Source organism: Syngnathus typhle, linkage group LG15 (assembly GCF_033458585.1).
Source record: "Syngnathus typhle isolate RoL2023-S1 ecotype Sweden linkage group LG15, RoL_Styp_1.0, whole genome shotgun sequence".
Lineage (NCBI taxonomy): Eukaryota > Metazoa > Chordata > Actinopteri > Syngnathiformes > Syngnathidae > Syngnathus > Syngnathus typhle.
In genome coordinates this window covers 5,787,665-5,806,083 of record NC_083752.1, presented here as the reverse complement: position 1 = coordinate 5,806,083, position 18,419 = coordinate 5,787,665, and the positions used below count along the sequence as shown (strand labels likewise).

Genomic DNA, 18,419 nt, shown 5'->3' with positions numbered 1-18,419 from the left:
CCATTTGATGGGATGCAGTCGATTTTACATTTTGCGCCCATTCTCAATCTGCCCCCGTCAAGTTTTTATAATAGTAGCAATATTATAATGATATGTACCGCAATCCCTAACTAGGTCCTAATTTGGTAGCATGCTTTATCCACCCACACGTCATAGTGAGCAAAACAGCAATGTAGCTTATGCAAAATCTACATTTGGCAACAAAAACAAAGTCTAACAACATTAGCATCTATCTCGGGATGCATAAATGCATTAGATTAGACCACCTGTAGTCCCCCCCCACGAACCCAACATATCACATTATTTCCAAAACAAACAAAGATGCCTAAAGCCTTCACATAGGACGATATAAAGAGTTGGTTGCAAAACAACGGCCGGACTTCAGGGTTCCCGCTGTGAGTTGAAATATCCATCCCAAGGTTGTGATAGTGATTGAAAAGAAACAAAATAACAAAGTAAAAGTGAAAAACATTTTTGTAAATGGAATAAAATTAATATGAGTGTTTAAAAAAAAAAACTCCCAGTATTGGCAGGGCAATTAATTGGTTGGGCTCTAATTACTGGCGATGCTAGAGGGTCTTGCAGTGGAGGCAATAACCCCCCCACCACCCCCCTTCCTGAAATATGGTTTAACCCCCACGGGTGCCAGGCCAGATAATTGACTTTTGAGTATTTTAATAATAGACTTTTGGGTATTTTCCAATTTGTCTGTGAATTTGTATCCATATTCCGACCCATCCCTCATAGGGAGCATATAATTAATCATCATCAGCATTTTTGAAAAGTCTTTGGGGTTTGTAAAAAAAAAAAAATGTTTTTAGAACCCCCTGAGATATCCTCGGGTTTCCTATGCCCGCCCCAAAGTAAAAAAATAATAATAATCCTAGTGCCGCCAGTGGCCCTAATTACAAACCAAAAAAGACGCTCTAAAAAAACTCCAATTAAGTGAATTTGGTAAACAAAAATGAGTCGACACTTTCAGCAGTACAGACACTGTCGTGACCTGTTTTCTTGTTTTAGTTTCTCTCCTCTATACTGGCCATTTGTTGCATAGGAGCCACAATAGCAAGGCAACCCCGTGTAACTCAATGATAAAGTGCAACAGGCGCCTCCAGAACAAATGCGGCTTGGCCTCTCTAATACGTCGGATTGCAGCCTATTGTGACCCCCGCGTGATGGAGAGCACCGCAACACCGGCTGACACTAACAACGTTAACGGGCCAACAGAATGCCTGGGCTATTGCTCGCGGGGTGTCGCCGAATGGCCCCGACTTCGCAGGGGTGAGAAAACACAACCATTAGGCTTTTCCCTCTCGCCACCAGCCAAAGGCTCTCGGCTTGTTTACTGGACGCCAATAACTGAGTTTCCCTCTGCCGCCGCCGTGGTTGCCTCCCTTCTCTTCTGTCTACCGGGTCTCACTTATTGGACTGCTTTACATTTCCCCTTCGTTTTAAAAGCTCTCGGGAGTTGTGCCCCCATCGTCTCGCCGGCCACTTAAGTCTTGCGGAGGTGTAAAAGTGCCAGTTTGAAATCATCATTAGCGGCGTAATTAGGATTCAACTCTGGACTCAGGACTTCATTAGTGGCGTTTGCATGAATTTGCTGCCATTATTGTGGGAATTTGTGGCAGCTGTCTGAAAGTGACCGGCTTTTCTCTGCCAGCTTTCCACCAAGGGTGTGTAAAAAGGGGCTACTGATGATCCCAAACATCTGCCAGACCCGACGCACTTGACAACAGGATCAAACAAATTAGACAGCGCCGCCCCCAAGCTGGAATCTGTCTGCCAGCGCACTGGCGACCCAGCGGACCCATTTTCCCCCTCTTTGTGTTTTCGTCAAGGTTGACTTTGAAAGATGCACACGGCTGACGATGAATTAAAATGGTGTCCGGCTCACCCAAAGCTCTTCATCTGTGCCTCTGCTCCGGGCACGCCTTCTCTTTGAATGAGTCGACTCACTTGTGCTGGTTGTTCAAGATTTACGTGGAGCATATCCGCCCCGAGGCAAACAAGCCACTTTCATATGAAAAACAAACTCGCTACGCTCGTCGGAGACATTTACCCACGGCGTTGTAACCTTTATTAACTTGATTAGCACCTCCATGCAAATTTGGGAGGTGATTATTTTCAATTTGCCTCAAACTGGCAGTCCAAATAATTGTGTTGGAAACCTTTTCGCAGCTAATCTGGAAAATAATTTAACAATACAGGTAGTCCTCGATTTACACGTGTTTGACTGACGAAGGTGAGCAAGTGGGGGGGGGCCGCGGGGGCATTGCCTCTCCCTAAAATATGCTTGGAACCCCCCCAGGTGCCAGAGAATTCATTCTTTTTATTACTATTTTTGGAAGGGGGGGTATTTTTTTCCAGCATTTTCTTCCTTCGGCCCCAGGGAACATATTGAAGATTATCGGATTTTTTCGAAGAATATTGTGGTTTTTTAAACACATTTCGGAGGAGTTGGCAGCACCCCTGAGATATCCATTATTTGAAATTATTTTTAAAACAAAAGTTAATGAGTCTCCGCTTCCGAGTCATTTGTTCACAACAAGCTGATGTGTTTTCTTCCTTGATGGCGCCTGCTGTGTGTTGTTTGTCGTCGGCTATTCCCTTCATCCTTGAACGCACTCGTGTTGTCATCATGCCATCAAACATTGGCCTGGCCCTCTCCTCTTTCCCTCTTCATCCTGCTGATCACCTCCAATGTATTTGTCTGTCAAGACGGCAGCGCACGTTGCTCATTAAGAACTCCTAACAAGCGTCGTCTTGCTGCGCCGAGTCGGCGAAAAGCCAAGCTGTGAAGCAACCCGGCCCGGCCCGGCCCGGCCTCGTACGCGCGTGCGCGTTTCATATTTTTCTTTTGGTGCACTCATTTGTATCCGCCCCCCTGTGAGTTTGTCATGTATTTGTCTTCTCATTCAGATGCTCCCACCACCACCCCCAAACCCACCACTGCCACCATCTTCATCATCACTTCCTCCTCCTCCCTCCACCCCGAAGCCAGTCAAGGTACAGTATCGCCCTAGACTTTTTCTATCGTCGATTCCGACTCCGAACGATTCCATTGGAAATCAAACTCTGGGGTGTTATGAGTGCACACCCAGAGATGGAAGAAATATCGGCACTTTCTTCATCAGCCCGAGTTGTGCGCAGCGCGACGCAATCAAAAGCCCGGCTGACAGCTCGCTCGATTGGAACAAATCTCACGAGGCCGGGGCGCGAATCACGGCCATTGTGCTTGATTATGCTGTTCGATTGGATTAAAAGGAATGCCTATCTGCACGGAGGGGGGGCATTGATTGCACCTGGGCGCCAGCCACTCGCACCGACTCCTATCTCATCGGCACCGACGGGCTGATTGACTGCGAGATTCGCAAATGATTGCACTCGTGTGCCTAATAAGTCCGTTGGGAGTCATACCGTTGCAAAATAGAAAGCAATATTTAGAAAAACAACAATGCCGGCGGGCCTTTCTTTGCTCCACTATAAAAGGGGACGGGGCGGGGTGGCCTTTACGTTCCTCCTATTATGATTACAGTTGATTTCGAGTTAATGTGGAGTCTCTGAAGTGTAACCGTACCCCGCCCCAAGTAGTTCAAGAAGACTAGCAAACCTAAACTGTTGATGTGCTGCTTCCGTGAGTGCAAACACAAGTCGTGCTCATTCTGCTGTACTCCATTGTAATCGAGTAACTATTATCTATTTGTGTGGTCGACCTAATCAACTTGAGGACGATTGAACAGTTTTCACACTTGAGTTGAACTGCTTTCCGTCTAGGCCACTGGAGGGCAGTATAATACATGCAGCCCTTGGTACAGTGTCAACATCTCAGTAGCTCCTTGCAGAGGATAAAGACTATAAGACTCAGTCAGTGCTTCTGCGTAGTTTGCATTTGAAAATATCAGATGCTTAAACTGATCAAACTGAGTCAAATTAGATTTGTGTGTTTTCACTTTAAGTTGCATTGAAGCCTTTTTGATCGTATCTCAAGCTCGCTCTCGAGTCAAAGCAAAATAAATACCGGATGACATCTTGTACTTGTATCTCAAAGGCACCACAGTAAATCCTCAAGACACGGCAGACTTTATGCCTGAAATTCCAAAAAGGCCAATGAAGAATCAGCGCGGCCGCTCGATATGCGCGCGTACATGCCGCCCAATCGAACGCAAGCTCTCGTGTGCGAAGCGCCAATGTTTTCAGTGGGAAGCCAAACCCAATTTACACTTTGCGCCAGATGTCCTGTCCTTACGGGCCGCTACCAGGGGCATTCTATGATTATTACTGTGTGTATGGATTGAAGGCAGCAGCGGACTCATATGGCCATAATACACTCTGCCAGTTGATTTCATTTAGCCACAGCGGGGCTTCACAGATCAGAGACTGCCAAATGAATCTATCAAAGTGCTATTGAGGGCTTTTTTTTTCCACCATCACTTTCCCATTAGACGGACAAAATGGAGCACTTTAAAAATCTATACAACCCCAACACTTGGTCCCTAAGTGCGTCTCTGTGTGTGCAGGTTGTGGGAAGTCAAAACATTGGCAAATGTCAAAATGATTGTTTTTGCACATTTTTCAAGCAAAACCATTGGCAAATGTCAAAATTAGTGTTTTTGCACTTTTTTTTTTTCTTAGGTCATGACAGGGATTTCCATTTAGGCATCTCCCAGGACCCAACACGAGGTCCATTTACACCTTTACGTTCGTAAACATTTGAAACGGCAGTTTCACCGCAAACGCAGAGTACATTTGGCGCGACACAAGGACCCTTCCGCCTTAATCAGCATTCATCTTTCGTCCGATCTCTCTTGACCTCACCCACCCGTCGCCATCGACACAATATGACAAATCATCGCCTTATTTAGTACCCCGCCGGGGCGAACAATGGCCTTTAATTGCCAGCTGAAGGAAATAGATTATGAATGTGCGTCCCATGCAAATCAGACAATCTGGAGGTGAGCCGGCGTGGCGTCTTAATTGATGGAAGAGCCTAAACGAGGCTGATGAACGAATTCGCCGCAGTCAGGAAGTCGCAAATAAATATCTATTGCCTTTGTCAGGGTCTTCAATTGCATAAACACCATCTGGCGACAAGGGGGCGGGGTGGGGGGTTTCACACGCTTCCATTGCATCAAAGGCGAAAATAATATGAAGGATGCCCCCCTCCGCCAATCCATTTTCAAATTGGAGTCAGTCGACTCGAACTGATTTGATTAAGGTAAATTGCAAGCATCCAACATGACGTCATGGGGCATACGGGACCTGGGTCGCTAGCTCGCTTTGTCGTATAGCGGCGGGATGGAAAACACGTTTTCTTCGGGGTAGCTGTGCTTTACATCGTCAGCAGCTCACAGATGTAATCTATTCATTGTTGGAGCAAAAGCGCAACTACTCAACAACTTAATGCCCGTCAAAGCTCGGAATCTGTAAACAAAACTCTGGCCCTTATCAAAGCAAAGCGAGACATTTTGCTTCTCCATCAGAGAAGCTCTGCGGGAGGTGGAAAACACTCAAGAAGATGGAAGGAAATGGCAAAGCAAAAGCAAAACGGAGGAGGCGGCTCTGTTTGGAAAAGCCATCAGATGTAAAGAAGTCATCACGTTTGCCAGCGGGGGACGCTGTTGGCATTTGGGTGCCGTCTTATGCATTCATGCGTATAGAATTAGGATGGGCGTGTAGTTATCGCTGTGCGACATGTTGGCAAAGGGGTCGCATCAACATAGGCAACGTATTGTGGAGTCCCGCATGGTCCGCTTCTCGTCCCATTTCTGCTATCAGATGCTTTAGTTTGCATGTGGACTTTGGATTTTATATAGTTTTTTGTTTTTGTTTTTTTGCATTCAGATGTAGGCATCGTAATCAGTGGCTTTAAAAAGTTACAATATCATCAAACAGTTGACAACACAATAATTCTGAATGAATTGTGGTCAGACAGAGCAATGCGTGTGCGCGTGTTGCTTCCCTTTAGCCTGTTGTCTTTTTGTCGTTTGTTCTCGAATGCTTGCTTATGTTTGTTATTTGTTTTCTTCCCCTCCCTCCCTCCCTCCCTTCCCTCCTTCCTTCCTTCCCTCCTTCCTTTATTTGCATGCCGTTTCTCCTCTTCCACACCTCCCTCTTGGTCCTCCACCATGTCCTCTCCTTGTGTGCTCACTCAGACACTGCGCCCAGCACTGAACCTGCAGCTCATGGTTGGTATCTCTACTTTCTTATTATTTCTTTTTTATTTATTTTTATTTGGGGGGGGTTTCCTCCTGCATCTGCTGCATATTTATTAAAGTATGTCAACGTGCAAATGGTTGGACTCGTCCCCCCCAGCTCCTCGTCCTCCCGTTTATTTCTGTGATGCTAATTATGTCGCTAGTTTGTCGTCTTTATAACAAGTCTGTAACATGTTTTGGTCGTTTAAATCTCTCTTTTTATAATATGATAAATGTTAAAGCAAATTGTAAGAGCAAGTTAGACTTCTTGCATTCAAGGAGCACAGGACATCTCCAACGCGGATGAAAGAAACACCATCAATGACTTAAAGATGGTGCCAAAGTATTACTTTAATTGCTACAAAAAATAGGGGACACCATAGCAAAAAATATAAATCACTATTATTTATATTTTATATATGGATTGAATGCCGCCAAACTAAATACAGACCTTGTTTCCTTTTTCACTCTGTATGATATTTGGAGCTCAAGGCTTCCATTAGGCCAATGAATCACCTCAGCGGAGGCTGCTTATGTCACTCATTTGCACCCGTGACTGACACCACGTCGGAGCGGCGCTGACCGCTGAGACTCCAGAAGTCTTGTTGCCATGGCGATGCTCAGCTTGTTGTGATTTGAGGAACCAGGGGACTGACACGGAACGGCCACCTTGTCCATTTTGTTCGGTGACGTGAAGGGACAGAAGCGTCCAGCTTTCCATTTTAAAATATCACTGCAAGCAACAAGGCACATTTTTTTCCAGGAGACTGAGGGTCAGAAGAAAACAGATATTGGATCGTAGAAACTCTGGAGAATGAAGAATTGAATATGCTAATTTTAGCATTGCTCTTTGTTTTGGTAATTTCTAACAGCTTTTTCTCAAAAGTTAACAAATGTGTGGATACGTTTGTTTCAGTGGATCCTCAAATGTTAAAAGAATGCAACTAAGTGGCCAATGTGGTGTATAGTACTTTTATCCAAGAGGAGAATGTGGGCAACAAAGAAAACAGAGTGCTGCAGGAAAGAGGAGACTGCGGATGATAATACTGCTGCAAGTTAGCGTCTGTGGTTATCTGACCATTTTTATTCCAGTATAGAATTATCCGGTGCAGCAAAGTGGAGACTGTGGAGCATGTTGTTTATACCTGATTATTTTGGTGGTTTCTAGCCGCACATCAGCACGCGTTCCAATGACGTCTCGCCTTCTCCGGCTTCGATCTGCTCACTCTTGAACAAAAGGGCACGTTAGCGCAAGATGTCAGCTCCTAGCGTAGCTGACGGCTAGCTCGGAGCCGATTAATTTCCTGTCTAGAGAGGTGAGCACATCTGCAAGGGTTGGGCAGGGGGTTGGCGAGGGAGCTACCGCAAACCTGTCAACACGGCTGTCAGCAAGCGGGAGAAAGTAGCCCAGATAATTGAGCGGCGCCGCAGGTCGGAAAACGCCAGACTCGGGAGAGAGTGCGCCGTAATGGCCGCCTGGCTCGGCGGGACTCTCAGGAAGACATTTTGAACACCGAGACGCCATTAACAACAGCAGTGAGACAACACGGAGGATGAGCAAACATGCTTTGCGAGTAGTGTTCCTCCCTCTCTTCTCGACACTCTCCAAATGATTTTGGATTTTTTTTTTGGTTGTACTTAGCTTTGAGTTTTGTTTTCGAGATCCAGTTAGAGCTGGTATATTGCTCTATTCTTTAAATCAGTTTTAGTATTACTTTTAGTTTTTTTTGTTTTTATAGAGTATTTGGTTTAGGGGTAGGCATACGTATATTCTTTATCCTCTGCAGTGAACAACTAATCTTACTGCATTCTACATTGGTTGGGGAAATTGGTTTTTTTGGCTTTGAGGATGGTCAAGAAACAAATTAACTCATGGCTAAAGGCAAAAAAATTACATCAGCAGCCGACAGTCGTTTTTTTTTTTTTTTTTAAACCGCCGCATACAAATGGCTTTTGTGCCAATCGTCACTTTTGATCATTTCAGCAAGCAGACGCTTCCGGATTTGCCATCCGCTGTCGAATGTGCCCATCTGTCGCGCGGCTTCTGTTACCTGCTGCAAATGAGACACCTGCGGGCGTTCTTGCCAACTGTTTGTGCACCACCAAAAATGCTTTGGAATTATTTTTTTGAAATGTTCCTGACGAGTCATTATGCCCCCCGAAATAAATCCTCCATACATCATCTAGCCAATTTTTCTATTTGCTATTTTGCGTTTCGTTCGTATCATACATAGGGCAAACCCTGCTATCAGAAAAATCGGCTTTTCATGATTCAGCTGGCCCATTTTTTTGTTGACTATGAAAATAGCCCCAGCCGCTACAGTATGTGACAATGTATTACATGAATGCATTTGTGTTGTGATGTGTCAATAATCAAGCTGGGCCTTTTAGCGCTGCGCGGCGACACTAATAATAAAGCGCCTATCTTGATTGTGGCTTGTTTACACCGACTTCCCGAAAGCCTAATTTCTGAGGCATAACGCGCCTCCTTCCTCTCAGGTGGCGCGTAATGCTCCAGTAAGCCGTATTACCTCGGAAATTACTTGGAGCCGCTGTCCCGCGCACGCATAAAAGCGCTCGTTTATCATCGGATCTGCGTCCGTGTTTGCCAGTCGGCGACGTGAAAGCATTGAACGCCTCACGCTGGCGGCCAGATGTTTTCATTCTTTGTTACAGCTGACAAAGCCAAAGTTGTTAGTATTAAAGGGGACATATTGTATTATGGAGGATTTGTGTTTTAAAGGCTCTTTAGGTCTCGAGAGGAATGCAACATCAAACTGAGTAAATCTTTTTGGAACTGCTCATTTCCGCAGGCGTATACTTGGTAAAACGATTGTCGGTAGCGGCACGTATTGGTGCGGTTCGAATGAAGTTGAGAAATTGTTCTGTCAGTTGTTTACTCATTCAAATGGGGAGGCATGAAAAGTTAATGAAAAAGCTCATCCGAGAGGTCGAGCGCAGAATCTTGCCATAGGCTGTTTGTTGCTAACATTCAAATGCAGCCATTTTTCTCTCATTCAGGGGAGTTGGCACACTTCCCAAAGCCGGCCGGGCTCAGCGAATGTCTGGCGGCCACGCGTGTTAACGCAAAGCCTTCCGTGTCATTTTGCCAGGCACCACAATAAACACGGGCTCACTGTGTTGTTACAATGCAGACAGTGAACAATGTCCTCAATTCCGTCTAATCCTTTTTTTTTGTTGTCATTCTTGAGATTGTCACCTTACTCACTCGCATCTTTTTAAGTTAAGTGCTTGGGGAGAAAAGTCAGCTAAGTCTGAGCACCCAAGTGACGTTTAGCTCAAGCGGCCTCCGTAATGGATATCTTCCTGGCAGTCCACTTATAGGCAGCTCGCTAACAGCGGGAAGATAGGGAAGGTTACATTTTTGCGAGGGTTGATAATCATACCTGAGAGAAGCCCCTCCCCTCACTGCCGCCTGCCCGCCATTAACAGGACTGATGCACATCGCCGCAATGAGCCACAAACTCATTTGGCCTCGGGAGCCGCGGCGAGTCCTCGATGCGTCGGAGTAAGTCACTCCCGAGACCACTAAAAGCCATTATTAGAAGGTGTTTATCGAGCTCGCCGCGGCCTAGAAACGGCGCAATATCCCGAGAACGCTTATAGCCCATAATTATATTACATTTTGGATGAAGACTGGCCCTGATTAGACAAATGATAAATGAGTCCATTAGGGAAAAGATACACGGTTCCTCGAGTGCTAATGGACTGTTGGTTTATTCCTGGAATGACTTTGAATGTTTGCTTTGAGATGGAAAAAAAAATGTCAATTTATACTAAAAAAAAAATCTATTAAAAAGAACCACTAAATTGATACGGAAGGGAAGGTCGCAGATGTTTTTTCAAAGGTCATACAGCCATGAAATATGCAATAAACAAAAGAAGCTGAGTAAGCATGAATAGGCAGATACAGAATCCAAAGGCATGTCATCTTTTTTTTAATTGTCTTCAAATGTGAAACAATTGTCCAACTTTCAACTTCATTCTCGCCAGCATTTCCCCTAATTAAAGCACCTTCTGACGTCGTGCAAAAAAGTCACTATATGAGAGCGGCGTTGCATCGTGTCGCGTCACGCACCACCCGACAAGGAGAAGCTCGCGGTGACATTTTCAAATAGGTTCAATGAATAGGTTGCTGGTGACTTTAATTACATTTACTCTTCAGGCGAGAGAGAGTGGATCTTGACAAGGCAACGTACTCTTATAACACCCCGCCCGCCCACTCGCCGCTCACTGATTGCCCCTCTATCTGGCGACGGCAGCGTGCGAGCACGTCAGCCAAGTCACCGATGCTTAATTAGCAGATTAGCAGATCCAATTAGGAGATCTCCTCAGTCTCAAATCCAGGCCCCTGTCAGCTCGTCCTATGAAAAATGAGATCCTCCACCTTGGCACTTGTGATCTTGCATTGCTGCCACTCTCTCTGTTTATCCCTGTGGACACTTGGAGAACTGCCCTGCTTAATCGTTTGTCTTTCAGACACATATTAAATAGAGACATTACTGGAGATGACAATTTAGTTTGACCTGGAAAGAGTTCATGCGATACATAGATTTCCTGTCCAACCCCCAAAAAAGCGAAAATAATATTAGTTTGGGGCTTTTCTTGGCAGAGGATAAAGAATATATGCATATTGATATAAGCTGTCTGCATTTTGTTGTGAGTTTGTTTGTGAGGTGAGAATTTTTTATAATCTGTCAAACTGCTGCTTGTTGCAAAGTTCACCGCCACCCTCACTTGCGCACGTAACCAAGCGACGGTTGTTGAGAAAAATAAAATGAAGCAAAAAATATATATATGCAGAGGATATTGGAGTGATGTTGTACACGTCTGACTGACTGGAACTATCCCTCAAACCAAAAATCAATGTTAATGACCATCTGTCCTGTTCACCTACATCGTCTAAATGGCACTATGGGGAAATGATGTCAAAATATTTCTTCCTCTTCACCTTCAACTGCAGTTAAATGAAACGGTTTGTTTGGAATGGCAACGCCCCCGTCATTCTGCTCCCAAAGAAGACATTGATGAAAAAGCAATAAGTGGGTTTCCCCGAGCGCTAGCTCTAGTCATTGTTGAAAGCATTTTGACTTTGAGTTAGTTCCTTCCACAAATGTAGTGTCTTGCGCCGAGTGACAGTAATTGTTCATAAATGACGCTCACTGATATGACATGCAAATTGCATTATATGGTTTCATCGTGAGCCAAGTGCTTTCAGGAAATGACAGCGAATGTTTTTTAGCCGCATCCTTATTAAATATGACATTCAGACAAACTTTATTGTCACGCAATGGCGTCTTTACAGTTTCTTAAACGCATGTGTCCCTTCCCTTGGTTCCTTCGAGGCCAGAGTCCACATTAACATCGTAATAGGAAACAATGTTAACGTAGAGTTGGCCTAAAAGCAATTGAATGTCAGACGGATTTCCACTCGGTTTAATTGAAGTCGCTGCAGTGCGCTGAAAGCCAAATCTAAAGTCGAAATAAGCCCTTTGGATTCACCTGGGGGGAACAATTTTGTCAAGTGTGGCGTTGGTCCTCTCATATTGGCTGATTTTGTTCATCATTTTTCCCTCTTCCATTTCTGGCATTCATTAGTAAAATGCGGCCTGGTCCTTCTGCTTCCTGGACCCGGCTCCAGCAAATCCCTCAGTGGAAAGGGGGTTAGCCAACTACTACAGCTAATGGATGACGTGAACAGATTGCTAATAACTGATGGCAAGCATCCCTCATGCCCTTATTTCCCTTTAGAGTCTTTAGAAAAAGAAAAAAAAAAAAACGATAGCCAAGAAGTTGGGAACCAGAAAGCACTGTGAAAACAAATTGAATGATTTGTTTGTCTCTCTGACCTGTGCTTGACTGAAATCAACTGGAATAGGCTCAAGTCAGAAGGATCTTTTAGTCAGCAAAAAAACAACAACACGCAGACGAGGGTTAAGCACTTGAGTTGTTTGGTTATGGTTGAGGTCTACAAAGATGGATGATTAGCTGAGATGTGGATTAGATTTAAAGTCATTATCAGATAAAGCCGTTTGTCTCTCCATCAAAGCTACCGCACGCAGTGATTATGTGACTGGCTTTCTTTGTGGAAAGCCGTCTTTTCTTTTCATGAGATATTCTCCTGACGTGAATTGTTAAAGCCTACATTAGCATAGCAATTTCTCTCTGTCCTCTGTGTTCCTTTAATACAATTAATGAGGTTCCTTTTTCTTTTTTGTCGTAGATTCTCGAGCCGGCGAGGGAGCCCCCAGAACGGTGGACCACGCGGTGATCGGGGGAGTCGTGGCTGTGGTGGTCTTCGCTATGCTCTGTCTACTCATCGTCTTGGGACGCTACTTCGCCAGGCACAAAGGTAACCCAGTCAATGACGCTCAGCACTTTTTAATCAGCCTACCATTATTCGGTGGCTACTTCCTGAGGGTTTGACAACTGATTCGTCCAGTCACCAAATCTTAGTGGAATCCAAAAAGTGGACTCTGTTCCGTTCAAGATATAATCTGTTGAATTGGATTATAAAAGAGTCAATTGGGGGAAAAAAAGTTATTCTTGTAAGGCATGTGTGTCAAATTAATTTTTTTCACGGGCCGCATTGTAGTCATAGCTTATTTCGGAGGGCCATTATGACTGTCAACCCAAATAAATTCATGAGCATCTCATATTATATACAGTAAAAGCTACAAAACAAACTGACAAATAACACGTTTTCAAATTAGACGAGTAAAAACTGGTCAAATATTTAAAAAAAAGATATTATTAAAAGTGAACACAATTTGTAATTTCTAGTAATGACATGAATTTGATGCACAATTTGTCTTCGCGGGTCACATAAAATGATCGTATCTGGCCCCCGGGCCTTGAGTTTGACACCTGTGTTGTAAGGGGTCTCTGAATGGAAACAAAAACTCCAAGAACCCCTTGCCTATGTGGTTTTATCGCAGCTGGTTAAATCTAGGTCACAAAGATGTATGGTTGGTATGAAGACGGCACTCGTTGGCGATCCCTAATGAGTTCCAAGGGTGGAAGGTCAGGTGTACATGACAATGAAAAAAGATGGTGTCAAGCATACCCTATTTGCACTTCCTGTCCACATGGATGGTCAAAAGGTGGAATCAGCAACTTGAAAATGGCATCATTGCTCATTTTGTCGGAAAATCTGCTCAATGGGTTTCCAAGTGGCCCGTCGGTTCAATTTCCGTTGACCCCCCCGCAAGGTCAGTTCAGAGCCACCGGAGAGGTCCATCTCCAAGGTGCGAGGCTCACCACATGCTGGGAGATTAGCATGATCAAGTGCCGCAGGCTCCTTTTAATCTTTGGTGTCTGTCATCTGAGCAGCAGGCAGTCGCTGACTAGGAGTGCAAAGAGCGAGAAAATTCTGCCCAATTTCCAGATGGGTCCCGCTAAACGGGAATTTTGAAAATACGGTCACGTGGTGTGTCCTCATGCGTAATTGTGAAATTTTCTCCCTCAGGTACCTACTTCACACACGAAGCCAAAGGGGCGGACGACGCGGCCGACGCCGACACGGCCATCATCAACGCCGAGGGCGGCCACACCAACTCCGACGAAAAGAAGGAGTACTACATCTAATCAAAGCAGGACCCCGACACCTTCAGCGTCCTCTTTAGGATGCGCTTGTTTCTGGGGGGACTCGGGGATTTGGGGGGGGGGGGGGGTTAGAGGGGATCTGAAATGGTCACATTAATGGGTGGGAGGAGCGAGAAAAAAAAAAAGCAGTTTGTCTAGTCTCGTCCGCAAATGTAGGTTGGAATGTTTTATGTGTTGTAGGGAAAAGAAATCAAAAGGACGGTTTTTAAGATGCGGACAAGAGGAGGACGGTGGGGGTGGGGTGGGGTGGGGTCAGAGAGCTTCACCGTTCAGCACCTACCTAACGACATGTTTATTTTCTTGTTGATGTTGTCGAGTCCCCGACCGTTTGCAGAAGATCCTGTGCCTTGTTCGGATTTTTTTTCGTGGCTTTCACAAGCTCCTTGGGTTTCTGTTGAGGGTACAAAAAAAATGACAACCCCCCCCCCCCCCTCCCGCTCGTCCCCAACGACTACCGCCACCGCTTCCTCTTTAACGTCAAAACACTTCATAGCAATTGAGTATACTGTGATATATCTGCGACTCGGTTATGTCCCACCCCTTGGGGAAAAATGCAAGGAATGCGTCACCATATCACTGTACATAATAATGAGAATAGTTGTAGACTGTTGATGACCCCACCCCACCCCACCTCAACCTTCGCACTCCCTGTCAAACATGACCAACCACCGTCAGAGTATGATCAAAAAGAAGACAGCAAAAAAACAATCTCTTTTGTTGTTTTTGAAGAAACTCATGCTTGGTAACCTCCGCCGCCCGCACAATGCCCACCATGTCATTATGTTGATTGCATATTCTGCACTGTTATTTTAATCCCCCCCCCCCCCTGCTTTTTCCTCGCGAGTTCTAATTGAGTCCCAATGGCGACACGCAACAAAATTCCAGTTTCCCCACTGGCATTGTAGGAAAATCTGAAATATTTGCTGTTGTTTTCATGTAGAATGAACTCCAGCCCATTTTGCACATGCTAACCAAAACGATTTGCAATCTGTCCAGACTTGGATTTAATCAAAGATTTCAAATTTGTCTTCAGAAACGGCGAGGTCCACCAATTTGTATAGTTTGTACAAAAGCGCTACATTAAATCTTTATTTGGAAATATTTGTTCTTGACACTAATTGTCATAATGCCGGTGGAAGGTAAACTCTCCGGGACACTAACGACTTTTTTATTTTTCTATGCTCCCCATTGCTAGTGTGCTTTTTTTTTTTTGGCTTAAATTTAGTTTCCACTTGCATGAACGTGTTGGCTGGATTTCTTCTCGCTCTGTTGCTTTTTTTTTTATGTCACCTGCCAAAGCAAAACTAAGAGTTTGTATTGTCAGTGGCGGCCAGGGAAACGGAGAGGAATGTCAGAATGTTTCCGGCTGACGTTGAGTTGCGCAAGTGGGATTTTTGCATGATGGCGCTAGCATCTTGAGGTCGGACCCAAGGTCCAATCGAATGTTGTTGTTTGTTTGTCAATGTGTTCACACAGAAAGCAGCATGCCTAACGACATTGCTCCCATTCCAAACATTCCATTACTATTCAACCAATTTGCCATCATGGCTGATTAAATGTACATTATTTCATATCATTTCGCAATCACAACAATTTTTCTATTTTGAAACAAATTGTAATTTTACAAAGTTAATACACTAAAGTACGCTGAAAACGACCGTAAATTTCTTTAGGTCAGAGAAAAACAAGAAATACATTGGTGGCAATATTCGTGACCCTTCAACAAAATCTCAGTTCTTCGGAAATTCAACAATTAACGCAAGCATTTTTTGTTTCAGAATTTTGACACTGTACATTTGAGTGTTCGTTACAATATAGAAGCAATATTACCGAAATCAGAAAGATTGGCAAGAGTCGCCACCAAAACCTTTGTCCAGCTTTTGTTCTAGTCTGACAACTTAATTTGTGTTTTCCGATGAAAAAAATGTTGCTTTGCATTGGACAGCGGTGACATTTTGGTCTTAACTGCTCTTATTTGGTCAAGAAATGACGTGGCAACATTAGCATCAACAAATAACCCCGGGTCTTTTTCGGATGGTTCGCTTTGGCATCGCTGAAAAATTTTTGTTGTTAACGTCCCTTCAGAAAGTCTTCTTACTGACTTTGTGGACACCGTCGATACTTTCCTGGCACGTTTGACAAGGTAAAATTTCTCATTACATACGATAGCTTTAATATCATCATGCACAAAGAAAAACAAAACAGTCACAACGTAGGAAAGAGTTTAGGGCATCCCTCCCCCCCCCCCACAAGCCACCCCCCACCCCCACTTGATGTTTTTACTAGAACGTGCATTGCAGATAAGATCCAAGTCCCTTCCGTTTTGATTCAGTTCGGCGTGAATACACTGTATATGTCCATGACACTGTTTGTTGTTTATGCGGTTGGGTCGGGAACAGGAAAGGGTTCAAAGTTGAACTTTGATGTTTTATGGTCAACTTATTATTATTATTAGTGTTTTTAATGTTGCTTTTTGAGAATCACGGGGAAGCAGGTTTGATTTTTTTTGAATGAGACTTCAATCTATATTCCCCAATAAATGATAAAAAGGGATGACATTTTTCACCTGACCAAGGTAGCTGAGTTATTACACATCAAAATTGTTTTCAGATTTGGCCAAAATTATTGTTCACAATGAATCCAAAGTATATTGAGTTATCTGGTTGCAAAGAAATTGGTCAAATGGTCAGCAAGTATGAATTTGGGAACTAATTTATAAAATAATTATATATTTAATCTCAAATGTATTCAATATTTTTTAAAAGAGTTGTAAATCTGTTTTATGATTGATTTTTCAGATTGATCGGCTTGACCAAAATGTTTAATGAGCATTCACTCCCAAAATTCAAAACTACATGCTTTTCATTTTTCAGATAAATTCAAGATGAACACCATCTTTTTTGTCCTATTGCTTTTTTTTTTTTTTTTAATGGCTTACAAGTCATTCCGTATAGCTCTGTGAAAATAAATGGGTTTTAAATTTAAGGATTCGGTTGTATGTGAAGTGTATTTTCTACTAAATGTCCATTCAAGTTAAAAGGAATTGTGTTGAGAATGTAATTTTTTAGTACATTTTTTTTAAATACTGCCCTCAGGTTCATGTGTGACTTCATAACTTAAATGACATCAAAACAAAAACGTCCAACATGGAAATTGAAGGCAAATTGGTGATCTATTTAGCATCTGTGTTGTACATGCTTTCTGTATTTTTCTTAATTAATATTTGGTGCACTGTAAAAGTTGTGCAAGTACTGCTTTTGTGTTGACATCAAGTGTACAGGGATGGGAAAAGTTTTCGTCGTATTAACTGTCCACCTCAAACACACTGACCGACCGACCGCCTTTGGAAGCTCCCAAAAAGAAAAGAAAAAAACAATTGTTTGGATTTGTGTCACCGCTCAGTTTGTTTTTGTTTTGTTCTTTGGATTTTTTTGTTTTTTTTGGTCTCTCAGCTGTTCTTGGGAAGTGTTCATGTGTTTTAAAGGAGGAGAGGAGAGCCACATTCCCATACACATTTTGTATTGGTTCATAAATAGACATTTTTACAGAGAAAAAAAATCAATGAAGAGTTCTTGTCTTAATAAAAAAGAAATGATATCAATGTCCAAAATAACCGACATTGTTATTTTCTTACATTTTTGAATGACGATAGAAGAAATTTAAATTTTGTTTTACTTTTTCAAAGCCAAAAATGAAAAATATAACTAAAAAAACACGAGTAACATGTTTTGGATAATGATGATGTATGTTTTGAATTTTTGGTGAGAAAATTTGGTCTATTTTTTTCTTTTTAAGATTTTTTTTTTATTTTCTATAATGTGAAAAACGTGACCAAACATTTGAAATTTTGGATGACAATATAACAAAAAATTCAGAGATACATGAGTTTCATTTTTAGACAGACTTTATTGTCATTATGTAAACACTCAGTGCACACAAAACGAAATTACGTTGCATACGGCCCTCAACAAAGGAATGACATTTCGGCTGGATAAAAAGTGACATTTCTATATAAATATGAAATAAGATAAGATAAATAAGATAAATATAAAGTGCAGCAATGAAGGAAACAAAAACAGTATTTACAAAGTGCGCAGGGGAATGCTAGGCTGACTGTTCAACAGTCTGACGACAGTAGGGAAAAAACTATTGCAGAACCTGGTAGACCTGCAGCGGATGCTGCGAAACCTCTTCCCAGAGGGTAGCAGGGAGAACAGTCCTTGGTGGGGGTGTGATGGGTCACTAATAATATTTCGGGCTCGGGACACGCAGCGCTGGGATGACAAGTCCTGAATGGAGGGAAGAGGAGCCCCGATGATCCTTTCTGCTCTCCTCACCACTCTCCTTACGTTCTTCCAATCGGAGGCGCTGCAACCCCCACACCACACGGAGAGACAGCTCGTCAGGATGCTCTCTATGGTGCTTCGGTAGAACGTCCTCATGATGGGTGGGGGCAGGTGGGCTCTCCTCATCCTCCGCAGGAAGTACAATCGCTTCTGTGCCCTCTTGACCAGTGTCGTGGTGGTCCCAGTCCAGGTGAGGTCATCTGTGATGTGGACCCCCAGGAATTTAGTGCTGCTGACCACCTCCACATCT

General features: G+C 43.5%; 1 protein-coding gene across 4 annotated transcripts in view; it reads left to right on the top strand.

Annotated features, from left to right (window-relative positions):
* The window catches only part of cadm1a (cell adhesion molecule 1a), a 146,885-nt gene extending 130,077 nt beyond the window's left edge, over positions 1-16,808 (top strand). For 2 of the 4 annotated variants that reach the window (XM_061300190.1, XM_061300193.1), the window contains exons 9-12: positions 2,923-3,009; positions 6,156-6,188; positions 12,442-12,570; positions 13,687-16,808. In XM_061300190.1, coding sequence (XP_061156174.1) covers positions 2,923-3,009; positions 6,156-6,188; positions 12,442-12,570; positions 13,687-13,805 — 368 coding nt within the window. In that variant the 3' untranslated portion in view covers positions 13,806-16,808. The remainder of the gene's footprint in view (positions 1-2,922; positions 3,010-6,155; positions 6,189-12,441; positions 12,571-13,686) is intronic. The other 2 variants (XM_061300191.1, XM_061300192.1) reach the window with 2 other exon arrangements.
* The last annotated feature ends 1,611 nt before the right edge of the window (positions 16,809-18,419 follow it).